The 19,734-nt window shown below is 45.5% G+C and overlaps 1 protein-coding gene across 1 annotated transcript in view; it reads left to right on the plus strand.

The window, feature by feature from the left end:
- The window catches only part of ARHGEF5 (Rho guanine nucleotide exchange factor 5), a 102,747-nt gene that overhangs the window by 81,145 nt on the left and 1,868 nt on the right, over positions 1–19,734 (plus strand). The window contains exons 11-14 of the mRNA XM_055000821.1: positions 2,081–2,232; positions 4,463–4,624; positions 13,992–14,062; positions 19,592–19,696. Of these exons, the coding sequence (XP_054856796.1) occupies positions 2,081–2,232; positions 4,463–4,624; positions 13,992–14,062; positions 19,592–19,696 (490 nt within the window). The remainder of the gene's footprint in view (positions 1–2,080; positions 2,233–4,462; positions 4,625–13,991; positions 14,063–19,591; positions 19,697–19,734) is intronic.

Raw genomic sequence — 19,734 nt, forward strand, 5'->3', positions numbered from 1 at the left:
GCTTCATAACCCTTGAATTGGCCCTTAGTCACTCTGGCTTTCCAAGCACAGCATGCCCTTGTAATAGTGGTTTTCAAACTTTTTAGCTTCCTAAAAAACCCTTTCTGGACTGGTGAGTCAGTCAGGGAAACCCTGCACATCAGTAGTAGAACCCCTCTATGTTGCAGAGGGCCTTGGAAAGTTTCTAGAGGGCATACTGATGCAGAATTAGTTTTGCCAGGTCCCCTTACTCTGGTCCCCTTACTCTGCAGGCAGGAGGTGGGCAACCTGGCACTTAACTTCCTCCTGCCCTTGTGCATGCATGAAGCACGCGTGCTCCAGGCTCACGTGATGATGTCACTTCCTGGAAGTGATGTCATCATGCAGGCCACGTGCCACCCCTGGGAGTGCTCCTGCTCTCCACATGCTACTGGCTGCTGTGGAGTGTGGGAATGCTGCTGGTGTGGTGCAAGGGGCCTTGGAGTGCTTGGGCCAAATTGGACTGCTGCAGCGCGCAGCCTGGGAGCTAACCCTGGAGACACATTCCCCTATCTTTTCCCCTCACCAGCCAGGTAAGTGGGGGCAGCGGGTAGACGGTGGGGGCAGGGGATCCCCGCAGCGGGGAACTGGCAACCCTATGTAGAATGCTGAGCAGACCTCTGGGATGACACCATTTCTTCTTGTGGCTTCAGTAGTCCACAGAAGGCATGCATCGCAAGCTCCCTTGTAACTGCAAATTATAGGAATGACTAGGAGCAATGAGACAGAAGCCGTTCTGTTAAGACTGTAATTGCCATTCTTCTTGTTAACAAATCCCTGATGAACTTTCAAGGACCCTCCTCCTGCAATACAATATGAGATAACATCCTAGAAGAAAGGGGAATTTCTGCCAGCGGAAGCTCAGCCCAGATCAAGATTGCTTTTATTTTTTATTTTATTTTATATTTCAATTTATATACCGCCCATCTTCAGGGGCTCTGGGCAGTGAACAGTTTAAAATCAATAAAAACAGGAAAACAACAATACTAAAATCAATATACAAAACAATAATGAAATAAATTAACCAAGTACAATGGTGTGGAGAACCCCCACCCCCACCCCAAAGGTGGGAGGCCGACATGGCACTGCCCCCTTCATATTATTTCACACATTACAGGGCACACAAGTTGGGAGTAGAGTCCCCACCCTTTCAGACATGAGGTGCAGGTTCTCCTCAGCTCCTGCATGCATGGTGCTGGATTGGGAGAGGAGTTTCATCCTCTATCCGTGCTGTTTTCTTGACCTGAAATGGCCTCAGGGGGCACTGTTGGAAATTTTTTTATCCACTTTGCTTTTACACCAAGTATATTTGTAACATCTCACAGTACAGCCTTCCATTTGAAGAAAGAAGGCTAATTGGCTGCTAGCAGCATGGATCCAATCAGGATTCCTTTTTAAATATTGGGACTATAATTGAATGTCTCCATGAGTTCAGCATCTGGCCAGATGAATTAATTAAAGTTAACACTGCGGCCAGGATTGCAGCCCACCATTGAGGATCAGCCTTAAAAAGCTTGTTAGGAATTTAATTGGGGCCAGGCGCTTTTCCTAATATTAGTTCCCCTAATAAGACATATGACCTCCCTGCTTAATACCTCAGGCCATGGAGCCAGAGTCAAGAGAAATAATATTCGGGGATGAATTGGAATTACCAGCATCATAGAATAACTCCGTGAAATGATTTTCCCACACTAAAGAGGCAATGCAGCAAGGAATGGGTGATAAGCCAAAAGGCCTTATTATCCTTGTTTTTAATAACTAAAATGAGACGTTCCCATTCCTTACTCAAAGATGCCCATTTTCTGGTTTTAATCGGTTCTCCATAAGTCTTCTTAAAACATCTCACAGCATTTAGTTGGCTAATCAGGTACAGAACATTGTGCCCCCCCCCGCATCTCTTTCCCTTCACTGTAGTAATTGTCCTCTAGTACCAGAGACAAGATGAGACATGTCTACCTGTTCTTTGGGAGATGAGAGCAGCCTGCAACATTGTGCCTTGAGGCCCTGGGATTAAGAGGAGCAATGGGCCTCACTAACAACAGTTATGCTTATTTTCTTCCAGATTTTCCCACTTATCTCTCAGTCTCGGAGGCTGGTGAAGCGTGGTGAGCTGACAGCTCTGGAATACAACCTGAGCTTGAAATGGAAACTCACCACCCGACCTATCTATCTGCATCTCTTTAATGACTTCCTGCTCCTCTCTCGGCCCAGAGAGTAAGTATTGGGGGAGAATTTGTGCTTCTTAACAATTTAATTAAGGGACAAGAAAGACAACAGCAGCATCTCCTTGTGGAACAAAATGATAGAATACAACATTTTTAAAAGGCTGCAAAAATTATTTAGTATGTGGTGGTAGAGAAGGGAGTGTTGGTGATATCAGAAACGGTGGCCAGTATGCACTTTCCCTTGGATTTTCTCTCCTTCTAGTTGACCTTTCCAAAAACCAGCATAAGATGCTGTTGGGCTGCTTTCTCTGTCTTTTCATTAATGTCTGAACTGCAGACTTTGCTTTAACCCTTGGGCTCCAAACCCTGCTGCTTTTTCTTGCATGACAGTCCAGAAAAGGTTTGACCATCTAAACCTTCTACTACCTGCAGGCCTGATCCTGCAACTGCCCATCGTCAACCTCAAGAGTGCAGAAAGCAGTAGAACTATTGCAGATAGAAGACTCTCATCTGGCTAGAGTTGCCAGTCCCCCACTGGGGATGGGGGATCCCTCGTTCCCATGCCTCCCTCTGACCCCTCTTACCTGGCCAGCAGGGGAAACACCTCCCAGGGTGCATTCGTGGATGGCACAGCACCCTCCCATGCACCTCAGTGGCCCAAATCAGGCCTGAATTGGGCCAAATTGGACCCAAATTGGGCTGCTGCAGAGCACAATAGTGCTCTGCAGCAGCGGCCCGAATCAGGCTGGATTTGGCCTCAATTGGGCCAAATGGGGCCTGATTGGGGCCCCCTGCAGAATACGGGAGCATTCCCAGGTCAGTACATGGCCTGCACGATGACATCACTTCCCGGAAGTGATGTCATTGCGCATTCCGGGGCCATGTGTGCACAAAGCATGTGCATGAGAAGAACACCGAAAGTAGGTGTTGGGCCTCCAACCTCCTGCCCAGGGGCTTGGGGGACCTGGCAACCCTACATTTGGCTTTTAGCATCTCTCACTCTATTAACTACAGAAACATTATAATGCTAACATATAAAATGTTATCAGCTTATGTTGATTTTGATGGGTTTTGACAGGAGCAGCTCTGCAGACAATTGCACTGTCAGTTCCCCCAAATGTTTTGGATTTACACATCATGAAATTGGCTCCAAGATCATCTGTGTAGTGCCCATTCACAGCCAGCTAAGTTTTATGATGCTTGAAAGTATCTTCAGTTTTAAGTGGCCATGAGTGAAGTAGTTGATTCACAGCATCATGGGCATCACAGCAACACCTGCCTGATGTTCAGAATTACTCCAGATTCAAGTAGGATTTACTTAAAATCTGTTATGGGAAAAGTTGAGAGTAAGTGCTCTGTGGATGTCAAAATCATCTGAAACTGTTTATTTTGGTCTAGCCAAATTGTTAAACAGCTAACTTTTGTCAAAAGCCAAGAGATGAGAGCGAGGGTGGTAGAGTGGTTTGTGTTGTAAGTATCTGGGACGCCCAAGTTCCAGTCCCTACTCTGCTGTGGAAGCTTACTGGGTGATCCTAAGCCAGTCACATGTTCTCAGCCTTACCTACCTCACAAGGTTGTTGAGAGAATGCAGTGGAGGAGAGGAGACCGGTGTAAGCTGCTTTGGTCCCCACTGGGGAGGCAGGCAAAGTATTAATGAAGTAAAAAATATCCATTCCCTCCCTTGACCAGCCCCTTTCCCCAAGTGGACTTTGGCACAATGGACTCAGCGGACTCCATGCTTTGGCAAACCCTTTAAAATGTTTAAATGTACTCAATCAGTGGTAGCCACAGAGTCCCTCAAAGATTCAGCCCCTTTCAAGAACTTATGACAAATCCAAACATACTTTTGGACACATCCAGATATATGGGATTCCTCTGCCCTCTTCTTGCAAACCCATTCATGTCCTTCCTCGGACCCTGGATGAGCCCATGGCAGCCTTAAGCAACTGCACACAATGCACTATAGAGTATGCTCATTCCTTGCTGTTAGGGCATTCCCAGGTCTCTGCTATTTACCACCGTTTGCTCCATTAAGATGTAATAGATTTGGATATTCTAGGGAACATTCTGGGATCCTGGGATGTTACTTCTCCTGGGAAGCAAAAGGGATCCTTTTCACTTTTCTGGAGTGTTCCAAGGAGCATTCAGGTAAAATAAAAATTCAGAGATGATCCACAATCCTGACAGTTCTCTTCATACCAGAGAGCAGCCAGAAACAAGCAGCTCTCTTTACTGTGCAGAAAAATAAGGTTCAGCTTCTCTTATCCTATTCATTGCAGAAATGGGCACTTCACTGTATTTGATTATGCTGCCTCCTCAGAAGTACGTGGAGAAAAGTGTGAAATGAAACTGCATGGAGCAAATAAAAATGTTTTCCGCCTCTTCCTGCTGCAGAACAATCAGGGGAAAAAAGTGGAGTTCCTCTTCCGTACAGAAACACAGTAAGAACAGCTAAAGATTTATGCCTTAGCAAACTCACTCTGAGCTGCTGTAGCACAGTGGTTAAGTGGTTCATCTGCGAATCAGCACTCTACAGGTTTGAATCCCTCTCCTACCATGAGCTCAGTCGGCGGCCTTGGGTAAGCCCCGCCTCTCAGCCCAGCTCCCCAGCTGTATTGTGGGGATAATAATTTCACTGCTCTGTGTGGGGCATTAATCTGTCTAGAAGAGCAGTATATAAGCGCAGTTATTATTATTCTCACAACCATCCATCAGAATGTCACAGAAAGCATCTTTGCTACTGTCCTCTTCTAACAATACCAGCCTGTTTGTATGTTACTCTGAGCAGGTCTACGTTACACAAATATGCTGGTTTTATACCACACAACTGTTGCGGTTTTTACCCAACAAATCTACGGGATGATATTTTGGTGAGGTCATGGAGAATTTTCCAGGAGAGATCCCTGACACCCAACACACATCTACAGTTCCCAGAGTTCCTAGGGAAACGGAATGAATATTAAATGAAAGTCTATGATGTACACATGCCCACAATCACCTTTATGATTACCCCATGACCTCATTCAGTTCTCATTTAACCTGTCCTTTGCAGTTATCCAACCATAGCATTTTTAGCTATTAACCCCCATCGTAATGCATTGCACTGCCTGGATTCTTTTTCATGCATTATGTTTCTTTTTTATCATATGAGCTGTATTGAGCCCCCTTCATCTTTGGGGGGGCCTTAAAGATGAGGTATTCAATTTAAAACAAAGACATTCATAAGGGCAAAGACAGAAATAGTGTTTTTAAGTGGATTATTCACCTGCGGTATGAAGCCAGCTTCACATCTGTTGCCATAGCATACACTAGTGGCCAAAATTGTGGAAACCTTTTGGGAAAAGTGCATTTTTGAGGTTTGATGCCTCATAACACCACTTTTTTTTTGAGTAATGCCATAAAATTATTTATCAATGGAAAGATAATTTAATCAAGACTGTAATGCAACAAAGTTTGTTCAGTTATCTGTATTCTATTAAATGTTATAGCCAAATAACCAGGAAAAGGAAGCGCAACTTGCTTAGGTTGATATGAAGTAGCTTTCCTTCATTTGAATGTAGCCAATAAGCATGAGTCTTTAGAGAGCCAATCAGGTGTCGTCTTGTTTTGGCAATGAGCCATTCAGGTCACAGTAGGATTCAGCTATTGATGTCATGTATTGGAGCTGTGAGGAGGTCATTTGTCAGTGTGTTATGTGATTGCTATCAAGTTGGTTGGTTTGTTTTGTGTTCTTTCATTTAGTGAGCTTGTAAAACGTAATAAAATTAACAAAATGGCACAAAGAGTTGACTGGTCACCCAGAAAGCGATGTAAAATAGTACTATTAAGTGAACAAGGCTACAGTTATGAAGAAATTAGAAGAAAAATTGGTGGAAACTTAACCAAAGGTGGCATTTCTAAATTTTTGAAGAGGTATAAGGCAACTCGGTCACTACAAAACCAGACTGGTAAAAACAGGAAAAGGTGCACACAAGCAAGGGATGATAGAGGGATTGAGAGACTGAGCCTAGGTGACAGAAGAAAATCATACAGAATGAAAATCATACAGAACGAAATGGCGCAATTCAATGTGAAGTTGAGTGCAAGGACTGTTCGGCGCAGACTGGAGGAATTTGGTCTTAATGCTAGAATTCCACGAAAAAAACCATTGTTATCTCTCAAACAAAAGTTGAAAAGATTAAACTGGGCCAAAACCCATGTTAACTGGACAGCAGAACAATGGGACAGTGTTATTTGGAGTGATGAGACCAAATTCTCCCTGTTTGGTAGTGATGGCATAAAATACATGAGAAGAAGAATCAGAGAAGATTTGCATCCTGATTGCATTACACCTACCGTGAAACACCCAGTTAGTGTTATGATATGGAGTTGTATGACATCAAAAGGTGTGGGCAGAATTGTGTGATAAATGGCAATATAAATGCCCAAAAATACATAAATGAAATACTTGAGCCCAAACTGAAGCCTTCCACACGTGATCTTTTCCAAGATAATGAAGCATTTATATTTCAACAAGATTCAGCTCCATGCCACGTTGCTGCTGTGTGCAAAAAGTGGTTTCAAGTTAATCATATTCCACTGTTGGAATGGCCTCGGAATAGCCCAGACCTTAACCCCATCAAAAATCTATAGAGCCAACTAAAGAAACTGGTTAGTGAGAAGCAACCCAGCAATAAAACGCAATTAATAGAAGCAATAACTCAATCGTGGTTTCACATTATAACAGCTGCAGAACTAAAAAACTTGGTTCACTCCATGGGAAGGCATTGTAAGGCCGTAATTAAAGCAAAAGGTTACCCAACTAAGTATTAACTGACATGGTGAGAATTGTTGTATAACTCATCTTTTCTGTGTGTTTCAATTTTCTTCTTTATAACTACTGTTCTAAAAAAAAATTCCTTCATACAAGTTATTGCATTACATTCTTGATTAAATTATCTTTCCATTGATATATAATTTTATGGTATTACTCCCCAAAAAAGTGGTGTTATGAGCCATCAAACCTCAAAAATACACTTTTTCCAAAAGGTTTCCACAATTTTGGCCACTAGTGTACATGTGCAAATTGAATTCTAGTCCAGCTAAGGTTCCCAGGTGCCTGCTGATGGTGGGCAAACTCTCAGGGGTTTGCACCTTTGCCCGCTGATCCACCAGCAATCGGCAGGAGGTGGCAAGCCCCCAAAGGTCGCACCAGGAACACATGTGCTGCACACTCCCCTCAGGGAGTTGGCCGTGGGAGCACGTGTTGGCCGTGGGAGCACTCCTGTGCTTTGTTTGGGGGCTGATTTTCACCCTAAATGGACCAAATAGGCCCTGCACAGAGCAGGGGAGCGCTCCTGTAGTTGGTGCAACTACCTCACTGCTTGAAGTGACATCATTGCGCAGGCGCCAGATAAAGAGCATGAGGTAACTGCCAGATGCCCCCCCCCACTCCCACCAGGACATACAGAGACCTGGCAACCCTAGGTCCAGCTCCTAGCCAGGCGGGGAGAGGAGCCAGGCACACTGTACTAAATCATCTGAAAGAAATAAATGAGAACACACCATTTATAATCATCATCATTTTGTATTGTCGAAGGCTTTCACGGCCGGAGAACGATGGTTGTTGTGGGTTTTCCAGGCTGTATTGCCGTGGTCTTGGCATTGTAGTTCCTGACGTTTCGCCAGCAGCTGTGGCTGGCATCTTCAGAGGTGTAGCACCAAAAGACAGAGATCTCTCAGTGTCACAGTGTGGAAAAGATGTTGGCAGGTCATTTGTATCTACTCAGGAGGGGTGGGGTTGAGCTGAGTCATCCTGTAAGAGTTTCCCAGGGTGTGGAATGCTAATGGAGGGAGGCTTCACTGTATCCTGAGGAGGTTCTTTTGCATATGGATTGGTGTTTGATGTGCTAATCTTCTCTGCAGGGCTATTGTCGAGTATAGAGTGTTTTGTTAGCCTGGTGTTTTTCAGAACTGGAAACCATGCTCTGTTCATTCTTAAGGTTTCTTCTTTCCTGTTGAAGTTTTGCTTATGCTTGTGAATTTCAATGGCTTCCCTGTGCAGTCTGACAAAGTAGTTGGAAGTGTTGTCCAGTATTTTGGTGTCCTGGAATAAGATACTGTGCCCTGTTTGAGTTAGGCTATGTTCAGCCACTGCTGATTTTTCAGGTTGTCCAAGTCTGCAGTGTCTTTCATGTTCTTTTATTCTTGTCTGGATGCTACGCTTTGTGGTCCCGATGTAAACTTGTCCACAGCTGCAGGGTATACGGTATACTCCTGCAGAGGTGAGGGGGTCTCTACAGTCTTTTGCTGATCGTAGCATCTGTTGTATTTTTCGGGTGGGTCTGAATACTGCTTGAAGGTTATGCTTTTTCATAAGCTTTCCCATCTGATCAGTAATTCCTTTGATATATGGCAAAAACACTTTTCCTGTAGGAGACTGTTTTTCCTTGGTTGTTTGATTCATCCTGGGTTTGATTGCTCTTCGGATTTCATTTCTGGAGTAGCCATTTGCCTGAAGTGCGTGGTTTAGATGATTAATTTCATCATTGAGAAAGTGCGGCTCACATATCCGTCTTGCACGATCCACTAATGTTTTCATTATGCCTCTTTTCTGTCGGGGGTGGTGATTGGAGTTTTTGTGTAAGTACCGATCACTGTGAGTTGGTTTCCTGTAGACCTTGTGACCTAACTGAAAGTTTGCTTTGCGGATGACCAAGGTATCCAGAAATGGGAGTTTTCCCTCGATTTCTTTCTCCATTGTGAATTGTATGTTCAGGTGGATGTTGTTGAGATGATTCAAAAGCTCCATCAACTCTTCCTCCCCATGGCTCCAAATGAGAAATGTATCATCCACAAACCGGAACCATACACTAGGTTTGTGGGGTCACATGGTACAGAAACTGGTCAAATATAGAAGAGGTGAGGGGGGGGGAAGAGAGAGAAGATGCAATTAGGGGGGGGAGAGGGAGGATGCAACCAAAACATTCCTTTGCTAGTAAATGTAAACATCTCCTTTTGGTGTGGGGGTCAGTTGGCTTGTGTGAGGCTTCAAAGGAGTTTGCCGTGTTAGTTTGCAGCAGTAAAAAAGCTAGACCATCCAATTCCTATGTAGTATAAGCCTTCGATAACCACAGCTCTCCCCGTCAGATGCATCTGACAAAGAGAACTGTGGTCCCCAAAAGCCCAACCCAGGCACCACTGGGCTCCCCCAGACCCTGCCTCTGTAAAGGAAATCTGTTACCTGTGATAATGTGATAACCATTCATAGTCCCTATTCAGTCCCAGCTTGACAGAGTCAAATTTGCATATGAATTCCAATTCAGCAGCCTCCTGTTGGATTTTGTTTTTGAAAGGTTTCTGTTGAACTACAGCGACCTTTAAGTCTTTGATGGAATGTCCTGGTAGATTGAAGTGTTCTCCCACTGGTTTCTGGACGTTTCCATTTCTAATGTCAGATTTGTGTCCATTTATTCTTTTGCGTAGAGGTTGGCTGGTTTGTCCAATGTACAGAGCAGAAGGACATTGTTGGCACATGAGGGCATATATCAGATTGGAGGATGAGCAGCTGTAAGAGCCAGAGACAGTGTAGTTGATGCCATTGGGTCCTGTAATTGTATTCCCTGGGTAGATATAGGGGCAGAGCTGGCATCTGGGTCTGTTGCAGGGCCTGGTACCTGTGCTGGTGACTCTGCTGGCCGATTCATGATTGTGAGTGAGAAGTCGTTTAAGGTTGGGGGGCTGTCTGTAGGCAAGGAAAGGTCTTCCACCCAGGGCTTCTGAGAGAGAGGTATCATTTTCCAGGATGGGTTGTAGCTCACTGATGATACGTTGGATGGGTTTGAGCTGGGAGCTATAGGTGACAACCAGTGGTGTTCTGTTGTTAGTTCCTTTAGGTTTGTCCTGGAGCAGACTGTTTCTGGGTACTAGTCTGGCCCTGTTGATTTGTTTCTTCACTTCATTTGGTGGGTACTGTAGTCTCAAAAATGCTTGTTGTAAATCTCTTAAGTGTGAGTCTCGGTCGAGAGCATTGGAGCAGATACGGTTGTAACGTAAGGCTTGGCTGTAGACAATAGACCGAGTGGTATGTTTAGGGTGGTAGCTGGAGGCATGTAGATATGAGTATTGGTCTGTTGGTTTCCGGTATAAGGTGGTATTTATTCGTCCATTATGTAGTTGTACAGCGGTGTCCAGGAAGTGTACCTGTTGTGTAGAGTGGTCCAGGCTTAGGTTGATAGTAGGGTGAAAGTTATTGAAGTCCTGAGGAAATCTCTCAAGGGTTTCCTTCCCATAGGTCCAAATGATGAAGATGTCATCCAGGAATCTTAAGTATAGTAGTGGTTCCAGTGGATGGGAGCTGAGGAAGCGTTGCTCCAAGTCCGCCATGAATATGTTAGCATATTGTGGTGCCATGCGTGTGCCCATGACTGTGCCATTAATCTGTAGATATAAGTTGTCACCAAATTCGAAGTAATTGTGAGTGAGTACGAAGTGACAAAGTTCAGTGGCGAAGTGTGCTGTGGTTTTGTCCGGGATAATATTCCGTATGGCTTACAGTCCATCTGCATGTGGAATATTGGTGTACAGAGCCTCCACATCCATGGTTGCTAGGATGGTGTCATCAGGTAGGTTGTCAATGGACTGTATTTTCCTGAGGAAGTCAGTGGTGTCCCGTAAATAGCTGGGTGTGCTGGTGGCATAGGGCCTGAGGATAGAGTCCATGTATCCTGAGACTCCTACTGTGATAGTGCCTATTCCTGAAACAATGGGGCGTCCTGGGTTACCTGGTTTGTGGATTTTGGGTAGTAGGTAGAATCTTCCTGGCCGTGGTTCCTGGGGTGTGTCCATATGCATCTGACGGGGAGAGCTGTGGTTATCCAAGGCTTATACTACATAGGAATTGGATGGTCTAGCTGTTTTACTGCTGCAAACTAACACGGCAAACTCCTTTGAAGCCTCACACAAGCCAACTGACCCCCACACCAAAAGGAGATGTTTACATTTACTAGCAAAGGAATGTTTTGGTTGCATCCTCCCTCTCCCCCCCTAATTGCATCTTCTCTCTCCTCCCCTCCTCCCCCCTCCTCTTCTATATTTGACCAGTTTCTGTACCATGCATCTGGCGAAGAGAACTTGATTCTCGAAAGCTTATGCTACAATAAAACTGGTTAGTCTTAAAGGTGCTACTGGACTCTTTTTGATTTTGCTACTACAGACTAACACGGCTAACTCCTCTGGATCTGGTGCAGTAGCCACTGATAGTCACAAGGTGACATTTATAGGCAAAGATGCTTGTTTTGCAGACCTTGTTATAATCGTTTTGCAGAGTTCCATCTGCCCCAGAGACATTATTGGAGGGCCAGGAAATTATTATTTAAAAAATAAAACCTTTGAGCAATGAGTTACTTCTCAAGTTTCACTGCTAGCAGGGTTGAGGGGGGGAAAGGGTGCAGGGTTCAGCTTTAGGGGGAAAGCTAATGGTTGCCACCTGGTGGTTTATATAGAGAAATATCATTACACCCCAAAGCAAAAGTAAACAAAGAGCATTGAATGATACTCTGTAATGCAGTATCTATGATTTCGTGGTGAACATGTGGATGTATGATCAAATAGCAGGGGTGTATGAAGAGGACAGGAGGGAGATGGGAAACTGAATACATGTGCAGGCACAGACGTACGTGTGTTGTCATCAACATGCTGACAATATTCTTATCCAAATCTCCTGGTGATGGAGTAGAGGTCCTGAATTGCAGCCTGGCTACTGTAGTTAGTTGGCTAAGAGTTAACAAATTGAAACTGAACCTTGGAAACCGAGGTAATACTGGTTGCAAAGGTCCTGAAGGACATTGCACTTCCACTTTTGATGGGATTCAACTGACCCTTGCTGACTTGAGCCAAACAACACGAAATGCCAGACTCGTGTTCTTTATGTGTCGGTCCCCGCAGGGTTCCCTGGGTAGAGTAGTCTTACAAAGAACAGCTGCTTGATGTGATTCTCTGCCAGGGGAAGAGCGATGGGAGGGATTCTCTCTCTTTCAAAAAGGCTGGGCTTGGGTTTTCCTCCAGGAGCTCTAGTGGGGAGGGGGATGTAACAGGAGGCAGGAAATCCAGGGTGGCTTTTTGCAAGAGAGAGAGAATCCCCCCACCCACTGCTCTTCTCCCTAGTGGAGAATCACATTGCAGATTCTCTCTCACAAAAAGCCACCCTGGATTTCCTGCCTCCTGTTACATCCTCCCCTCCCCTCCCCCCCCCCCGAGCTCCTGGAGGAAAACCCAAGCCCAGCCTTTTTGAAAGAGAGCAAATCCCTTTTAATGTTCTTCCCTGGAGGAGAATCGCATTGAGCAGCTATTCTTTGTAAGACGACGCTACCCAGGGAACCTCGTGAGACCCGACACCTGCCCAGGCATCTCATATAGTTTCCCTCTCAGTTAAAAGCCTTGCAGTCATTCTGGATCCAGCATTACTGCTAAAGAAGGGAGTTAATGCAACCACAAAAAACATTTTCTTCCAATTCAATCTAGCCCAGAAATTGGGCTCCCTACCTTGATGATGGGGTGTTGGAAGAACTAAAGCAGACCTTTGATTTCCTGAGCATGGGAGTGATAGCTGTGTGACTGAAAGAGCAAGCATCCAGCCATCCCAAATGAAACACATGTTAAAGGAGAGACTCAATGACAAACCAAGGGACAACATCACATCTAGTTTGGCTCTCAGTATGGGAGATTAGAAGCAGAAGGTCCCAGGGGAAGTGTTTAATAATTGTATGTTGATGGAGGGGTGTGTGTGTGTGTAATAACATAGAACCTATCCGTTAAAAGCCTGGGTAAAAAGAAATATTTTGGCCTGACCCCCTTAATCACAGCTGATACTAGGCAAGCCTCAAAGGGGGGAGAGGCATTCCAAAGGTGAGGTGCCACAATTGAAAAAGCTGTCTGTGGTCACTACCTGCCTCAACTCTACAAGCAGGGGCATAAATCACAGAGTCTGGGATGAGGATCTTAAATGCCAACAGTAGGACGGGGGAGGGGGGAATCCTTCAAGTAGTTCAGCCCCAGGCCATTCTTGGCCATAAAGCAAGCACCAGTACCTTGAATTGTGCCCAGAAACAGAAGAGCAATCAGGGCAGATCTTTCATTACAGGAATGATGCAGTCGTTGTATCCACACACACACACCAACAATGGTCTGGCTGATGCATTTTGGACCAACAGACATTTCTGGACTTTAGCCAAAGGAAGCCCCATGTGCACTACATTACAGTAGTATAACCTGGATGTGATCAGAACGTGGATCACCAAGGCTTGATAATACTTCTATGTAGGGCCTGTTGATTGTTCAGAGCATGTCATGTACATTATTTTAGTAACCCTGAGTGAAACTCCTGTATTGTCATATTAGTTGGTTGGGGTGGGGGCCAGTAGTGAAGAGGAGAATGACTTGCTTCAGTCCAGCAATTTGTAGCCGAAAGACAGAACTTGCAGTATGCCACAAGTGGAAGGGTGGGTCAAAGCATATCACCACCATCTTGGAACTGAGAACCAGCAGTGTATGGTGGTTAGAGAGTCAGGCAAGGGTCTGAGAGACCCAAGTTCAAAGCGCCGCTTATCCGTGGAATTCGCTGGGTGATCCAGGGCTAGTCCCACTCATTTTGCCTAACCTCCCTCAAGGAGTTGTTGTGAAAGTTAAATAGAGATGCCAATGGATGCCACCCTGAGCTCCTTCAAGGAAGGATGGGATAAAAATATACTCAGCAAATACTTCAAGAACAATCCGTGAGCACATCCTTGAGTGTTCCTCTCCTCACTACTTTTTTATAATTATTTTTTCTAGGAGTGAAAAACTGCGATGGATTTCTGCTCTTACACCGCAGCAAGCAGAGCTCGATCTCTTAGATGACTCTGGTAAAATTTCTTAGGAAATACCATTGAAGAATAACTCATAGAACAGGATATCACTCATAAGGAATATTCAATAAACATCCTGCCCCCAATTTACAGCTGTGCAATTTTCCAAAGGAAGTTTTAGTTCTGAAACTCCTCTGTTTTTTTAAGCATCCAACATGAACAAATGTCAATTCAAATATGCATATCCAAATTCCACATTTTGTTTGTAATAAGTAAAAAAAAGAAACAATACAACAGGCTCTTTTAAAACCAAACCAGAATGCTGTTTTTTGTTTAGAAACACACATTTCTCACATGCAGAAACTTATGTTGCACTGTTCATAACAAAAAGTCATATTTTGCAGATGCTATAAAAATAACAATGAGTAACCCCCTCCTGGTCATATATGAACAGACTCACCTAAAACAATCTCATTTGAGCAAGATTCAGATCAGCACCAAAATGACTTGTTTCAAGCAAGGCCTCTTCTCACGGAGCTTCAGGTCTCATCACAGAATCACAGAGTTGGAAGGGGCCATACAGACCTTCTAGTCCAACCCCCTGCCCAGTGCAGGATCAGCCTAAAGCACCTCTGACAAGTATTCATCCAGCCTCTTCTTGAAAACTGCCAGTGAAGGGGAGCTCACCACCTCCCTAGGCAGCTGATTCCACTTTTGAACTACTATGACCATGAAAAAGATTTTCCTAATATCCAGCCAGTACCTTTGTGCATGTAATTTAAGCCCATTGTTTCGGGTCCTATCCTCTGCTGCCAACTGGAACAGCTCCTTGCCCTCCTCCAAATGACAGCCTTTCAAATATTTAAAGAGAGCAATCATGTCCCCCCTCAACCTCCTCTTCTCCAAACTAAACATTCCCAAGGCCCTCAGCCTTCCTTCGTAGCACTCAGTCTCCAGACCCCTGATCATCCTCGTCACTCTCCTCTGCACCCTCTCGATTTTGTCCACATCCTTTTTGAAGTGAGGCCTCCAGAACTGCACACAATACTCCAGGTGTGGCCTGACCAAGGCAGTATAGAGAGGGGCTATGACTTCCTGCGATTTCAGTGCAATGGCCCTTTTGATACAACCCAAGACTGAGTTTGCCTTTTTTGCCACCACATCACACTGACTGCTCACATTTAATTTACAATCCACTCTTACCCCAATATTTCTCTCACATACACTACTACCCAGAAATGTATCCCCCATCCAGTATTTGTGCTTCACATTTTTGTGGCCCAGATGTAATACTTATCTATGTTGAATTGTATCCTGTTCACAACGGCCCACTTCTCCAGAGTATTCGGGTCTTGTTGAATTTTAACTCAGAGCCTCGCTACAAGTGACATTTTACACGTGAAGGACACTTGATCATTTTCGCAAGTCTTTCTGGGAACTGAAGTCCCTCTCCCCCATCCCTTTTCCTTCTGTTCCTTCCCCTCTCTGTTAGATTGGCTGCCTGAAGAGACAGAGAAAGCCTATGGCAACAGCATCGTCTTGCTGGGGGGTGGGGGATGCTCTGGAGAAAGCTGACATGTCGGTGAAGTCCTAGTGTCCTTCCCCTCTCTGTTAGAACTGTTAGAATCGCTGCCTGAAAAGTCAGAGAAAGCCTGCGGCAACAGCAGCTTTTGCAAATCGTCTTGCTGGGGGGTGGGGGATGCTCTGAAGAAAGCTGACATGTCAGTGAAGTCCTAGTGTCCTTCCCCTCTCTGTTAGAACTGTTAGAATCGCTGCCTGAAAAGTCAGAGAAAGCCTGCGGCAACAGCAGCTTTTGCAAATCGTTCCTCCAGTCACAAGCCTGCTCTCAACGATCTTTGGGGGCGGGCAGCTGCAACTTTCTCAGCTTTCTCCAGAGCATTACCCCCCCCACCTCCCTGAGCAAGACGATTTGCAAAAGCTGCTGTTGCCGTAGGCTTTCTCTGTCTCTTCAGGCAGCCATTCTAACAGAGAGGGGAAGGAACAGAAGGAAAAGGGGTGGGGGAGAGGGACTTCAGTTCCCAGAAAGACTTGCGAAAATGATCAAGTCTCCTTCACGTGTAAAATGTTACTTGTAGCGAGGCTCTCTGTCTTCTGGGGTGTTTGCCACTCCTCCCAATTTGGTATCATCCGCAAATTCAATGAGTAGCCAGTCCACAGTCTTCCAGTTTACCCATTAGAATGTCATGGGAAACCTTATCAAAAGCTTTGCTGAATTCCAGGTAAATCACGTCAACAGAGTTCCCCCGATCCAGTAAGCTGGTCACTCAATCAAAGAAGGAAACCAGGGTGGTCTGGCAAGATCTGTTAGAGACTAAACCATGCTGACTTCCCCGGATCACTGAGCAGTCCTTCAGATGCTTACAGATTGATCCCTTTAAAATCTGTTCTAATATCTTCCCAGCAACAGAAGTCAGACTGACCGGCCTGTAGTTTCCTGGGTCATCCTTCTTCCCTTTCTTAAAGATTGGGATAACATCCGCTCTTCTCCAATCTTGTGGCATATCCCCAGTCCTCCAGGAGGCCTTGAAAATGATGGACAGGGGTTCTGCAAGTTCTCTAGAAAGTTCTTTCAGCACTCTTGGGTGCACCCCATCCGGCCCAGGGGATTTGTATTCATCCAGTGCAGCCAGATGCCTCTCCACAACCTCTCTGTCAATGTCAATTAGCCACTCAGGTGTCCTGCCCCATTTTCTACTATCTCTAGATGTGCCTGAGTTCTTCAGGGAGAAAACAAAAGCAAAAAAGTCATTAAGCCTGTCTGCTTTTTCTCTGTCCTCCATCACTCCTTCCACTCCAAACAGCGGTCCAATTGCCTCTTTTACCTTGCATTTCCTTCTCACATATCTGTACAAGTTTTTCTTATTGTAGCAAGCTCCCCTGGTCAGTCCTAGCTCATACAGAGATTTGACTTCTCTGATGGCTGATCTGCAGTACCTAGTAACCCGCATATATTCCTCTTTAGAGGTCTGTCCTCCTCTCCATTTCCCGAACATTTCCTTTTTCTCCCTTAGCTTATTCTGGAGCTCTCTGTGCATCCACATCGGTTTCTTGGAGCCCTTACCATGTTTCCATATTGCTGGGATAGTGAGGGCTTGAGCTTGCAAAAGCTCCTGTTTGAGAAGAGCTTACCCTTCACTCACTCCTTTCCCTTCCAGCACACTCCCCCATGGAATGACTCTCATCAAGCCTCTGAGTTCATTGAAGTCAGCCCTATGAAAATCTAACCTATGAGTCTGCTACGAACCACCTTGGGCCCCCCAAAGCAACTGGAATTCAAGGAGGACATGGTCACTTCCCCCTAAGGTCCCCATCACCTTCACCCCATCTACCAATTCTTCCCTGTTGGTTAATATTACGTCTAGTATGGCTGAGCCCCTTGTAGCTTCCTCCACCGTTTGAAAAAAGATGTTATCTGCCAGGCAGTTCAGGAAGTTGTGTGATTCTTGTTGCTTTCCTGAGCTTGTCTCCCAGCATACATCGGGGAAGTTGAAGTCACCCATAATTATAAGCAGGGCTCATTTCAAGAGGGAAACACACCAGAACGGTGTTCCGGTAGTTCCTCCAAGTCAGGTGGCCCCGTCCACCTGACTTTCAAACATTTTGGGCAGTTTAGGCCTCGATTGGGGCCAAAATGGATCGGGTTAGTGCCGGGCAAGGGGAGCCCCCCCCTGGCATCAACCCAGTCCCAGCCGTTTCGGCCCTGGTTCTGGCCAAAACAGGTCAAAAATGGCCATTTCCGGCCATTTTAAGCCCGTTTCGGGGCCAAAACGGCCTGGATTGGGTCGGTGCCGGGCGGGGGAAACCTCCCAGCCTTTTGGCCATTTGGGCCATTTTCTGCTGGGATCAGGGCCAGAACTGCCAGGATCTGGTCAGTGCCAGGTGAGGGAACCCTCCCCTGCCCAGCACTGATTTGGTCCAGGCTGTTTCGGCCGTGATCTGGGCCCAAACGGGGCCCAAATTGCCATTTTTGGCCATTTGGCCATTTTTGGCCATTTGGGGCCCTTTTTGGCTAGGATCAGGACCCAAACTGCCAGGATTGGGTCGGTGCCTGGTGGGGGACCCCTTCCCTGCCCAGCACCAACCCAGTCCGGGCCATTTGGGGCCTGATCCAGGCCAAAATGTGCCCAAAATAGCCATTTTGGGCCTTTTGGCCTGGACTGGGGGCAAAACAGCCCTGATCAGGCCACAGCCAGGTGAGGGAACACTCACCCATCTGGCAGCAGCTGAATCCTGGCCATTTTGGCCCAATCAAGGGGTGTGGCATATGTTAATGAGTTATGCTAATGAGTTCCTGTAGTTCTTTTTCTATGCAATGACCCCTGATTACAAGGTTCTGATGTCTGGATACTCCACCAATCTGTTCAAGAACGGCAGCATCCATTTCCTCTCCCTGGTCAGGCTGTCTATAGCAGACTCCAACAACAATACCCTTTGTCCTTCCTCCCCTTATTTCTACCCATATACTTTTCACTGGGCTGTCAACCACATTCTGCAGAACTTCCTGACAATCAAGCCCTTTCCTCACGTACAATACTCCTCCTTCTCCTCTTCTTGATTTTTCTTGAACAACTCATACCCATCCACTAGCACATTACAGTCATGGGAATCATCCCACCAAGTCTCAGTAATTCCTACTATATTGTAGCCCTCTGTTTGCAAAAGAAGCTCAAGCTCTTCCTTCTTATTACCCATACTTCAGGCATTGGTATATAGGCACTTGTAGCTTTGTACCTTTGTTTCATCTGTCCTACTCACATGGGTCCCCACTGTTATCACTTCTTCATTGAAATCCCCTTGTTGATCGTCCCCTTCCTCTCGTGGCATCAGTTTAAAGCTCTCCTGATGAAGCTCTCCAGGTTCTTTCCAAACATTTTCTTCCCTGACCTTGAGAGGTGAAGCCCATCATGTGCCAGAAGGCCTTCTCTAAGGAAACTTATCCTGTGGTCCCAGAACCCAAAGCGCTCCTGCTGGCACCATCACCTCAGCCAACGATTCCCCTCGAATATGGTCTGCTCCCTTTGCATTCCTCATCCTTTGACAGGAAGGAGAGAAGAGAATACCACCTGTGCCCCCACTGTCTTCAACTGCCTTCCAAGAGCTTCATAGTCCTCGTTAATTCTTGTGATGGTATTCGTGGCAGTGTCATTCATTCCCACGTGAACCAGCACAAACGGGTACTGATCAGTTGGTCTGATCAGTCTCGGCAGTCGATCTGTAATATCCTGAATTCTGGCTCCCAGCAAGAAACACATCTCTCGGAGTAGGGGATCTGACTGGACACATGACATTCCATACCCCTGAGCAGGGAGTCCCTGACAAAAGTAGATATTTGTAAATGTGTGTAATTGATACACGTACGAGAATTAGCATTTCATGGTAATTTCATGGGCCCACTTGCAGGGAGAATGGAATATAAACTCAATAAAATAAAACAAAATACAAAATTCTAATGAATTTTTCCAGTGGGATGTGTATATATATTCACACCTAAAAGTTTTCTTATATAAATGATTTTAACAATGAGGCATCTGATACTACTCCTACATTCCTATCAAACTTTCTCAGATGCACCTCAGGTTCAGTGTGTGAAGTCGTACAAAGCCCGCGAGAATGATGAGTTGGCGCTGGAGAAGGCAGATATCGTTATGGTCTTGCGACAAAGTACTGATGGTAAGTGGGTTCTGTTATGCTGTGGCAGTAGGAAGAGG

This window comes from Eublepharis macularius, chromosome 16, assembly GCF_028583425.1.
Source record: "Eublepharis macularius isolate TG4126 chromosome 16, MPM_Emac_v1.0, whole genome shotgun sequence".
Taxonomy (NCBI): domain Eukaryota; kingdom Metazoa; phylum Chordata; class Lepidosauria; order Squamata; family Eublepharidae; genus Eublepharis; species Eublepharis macularius.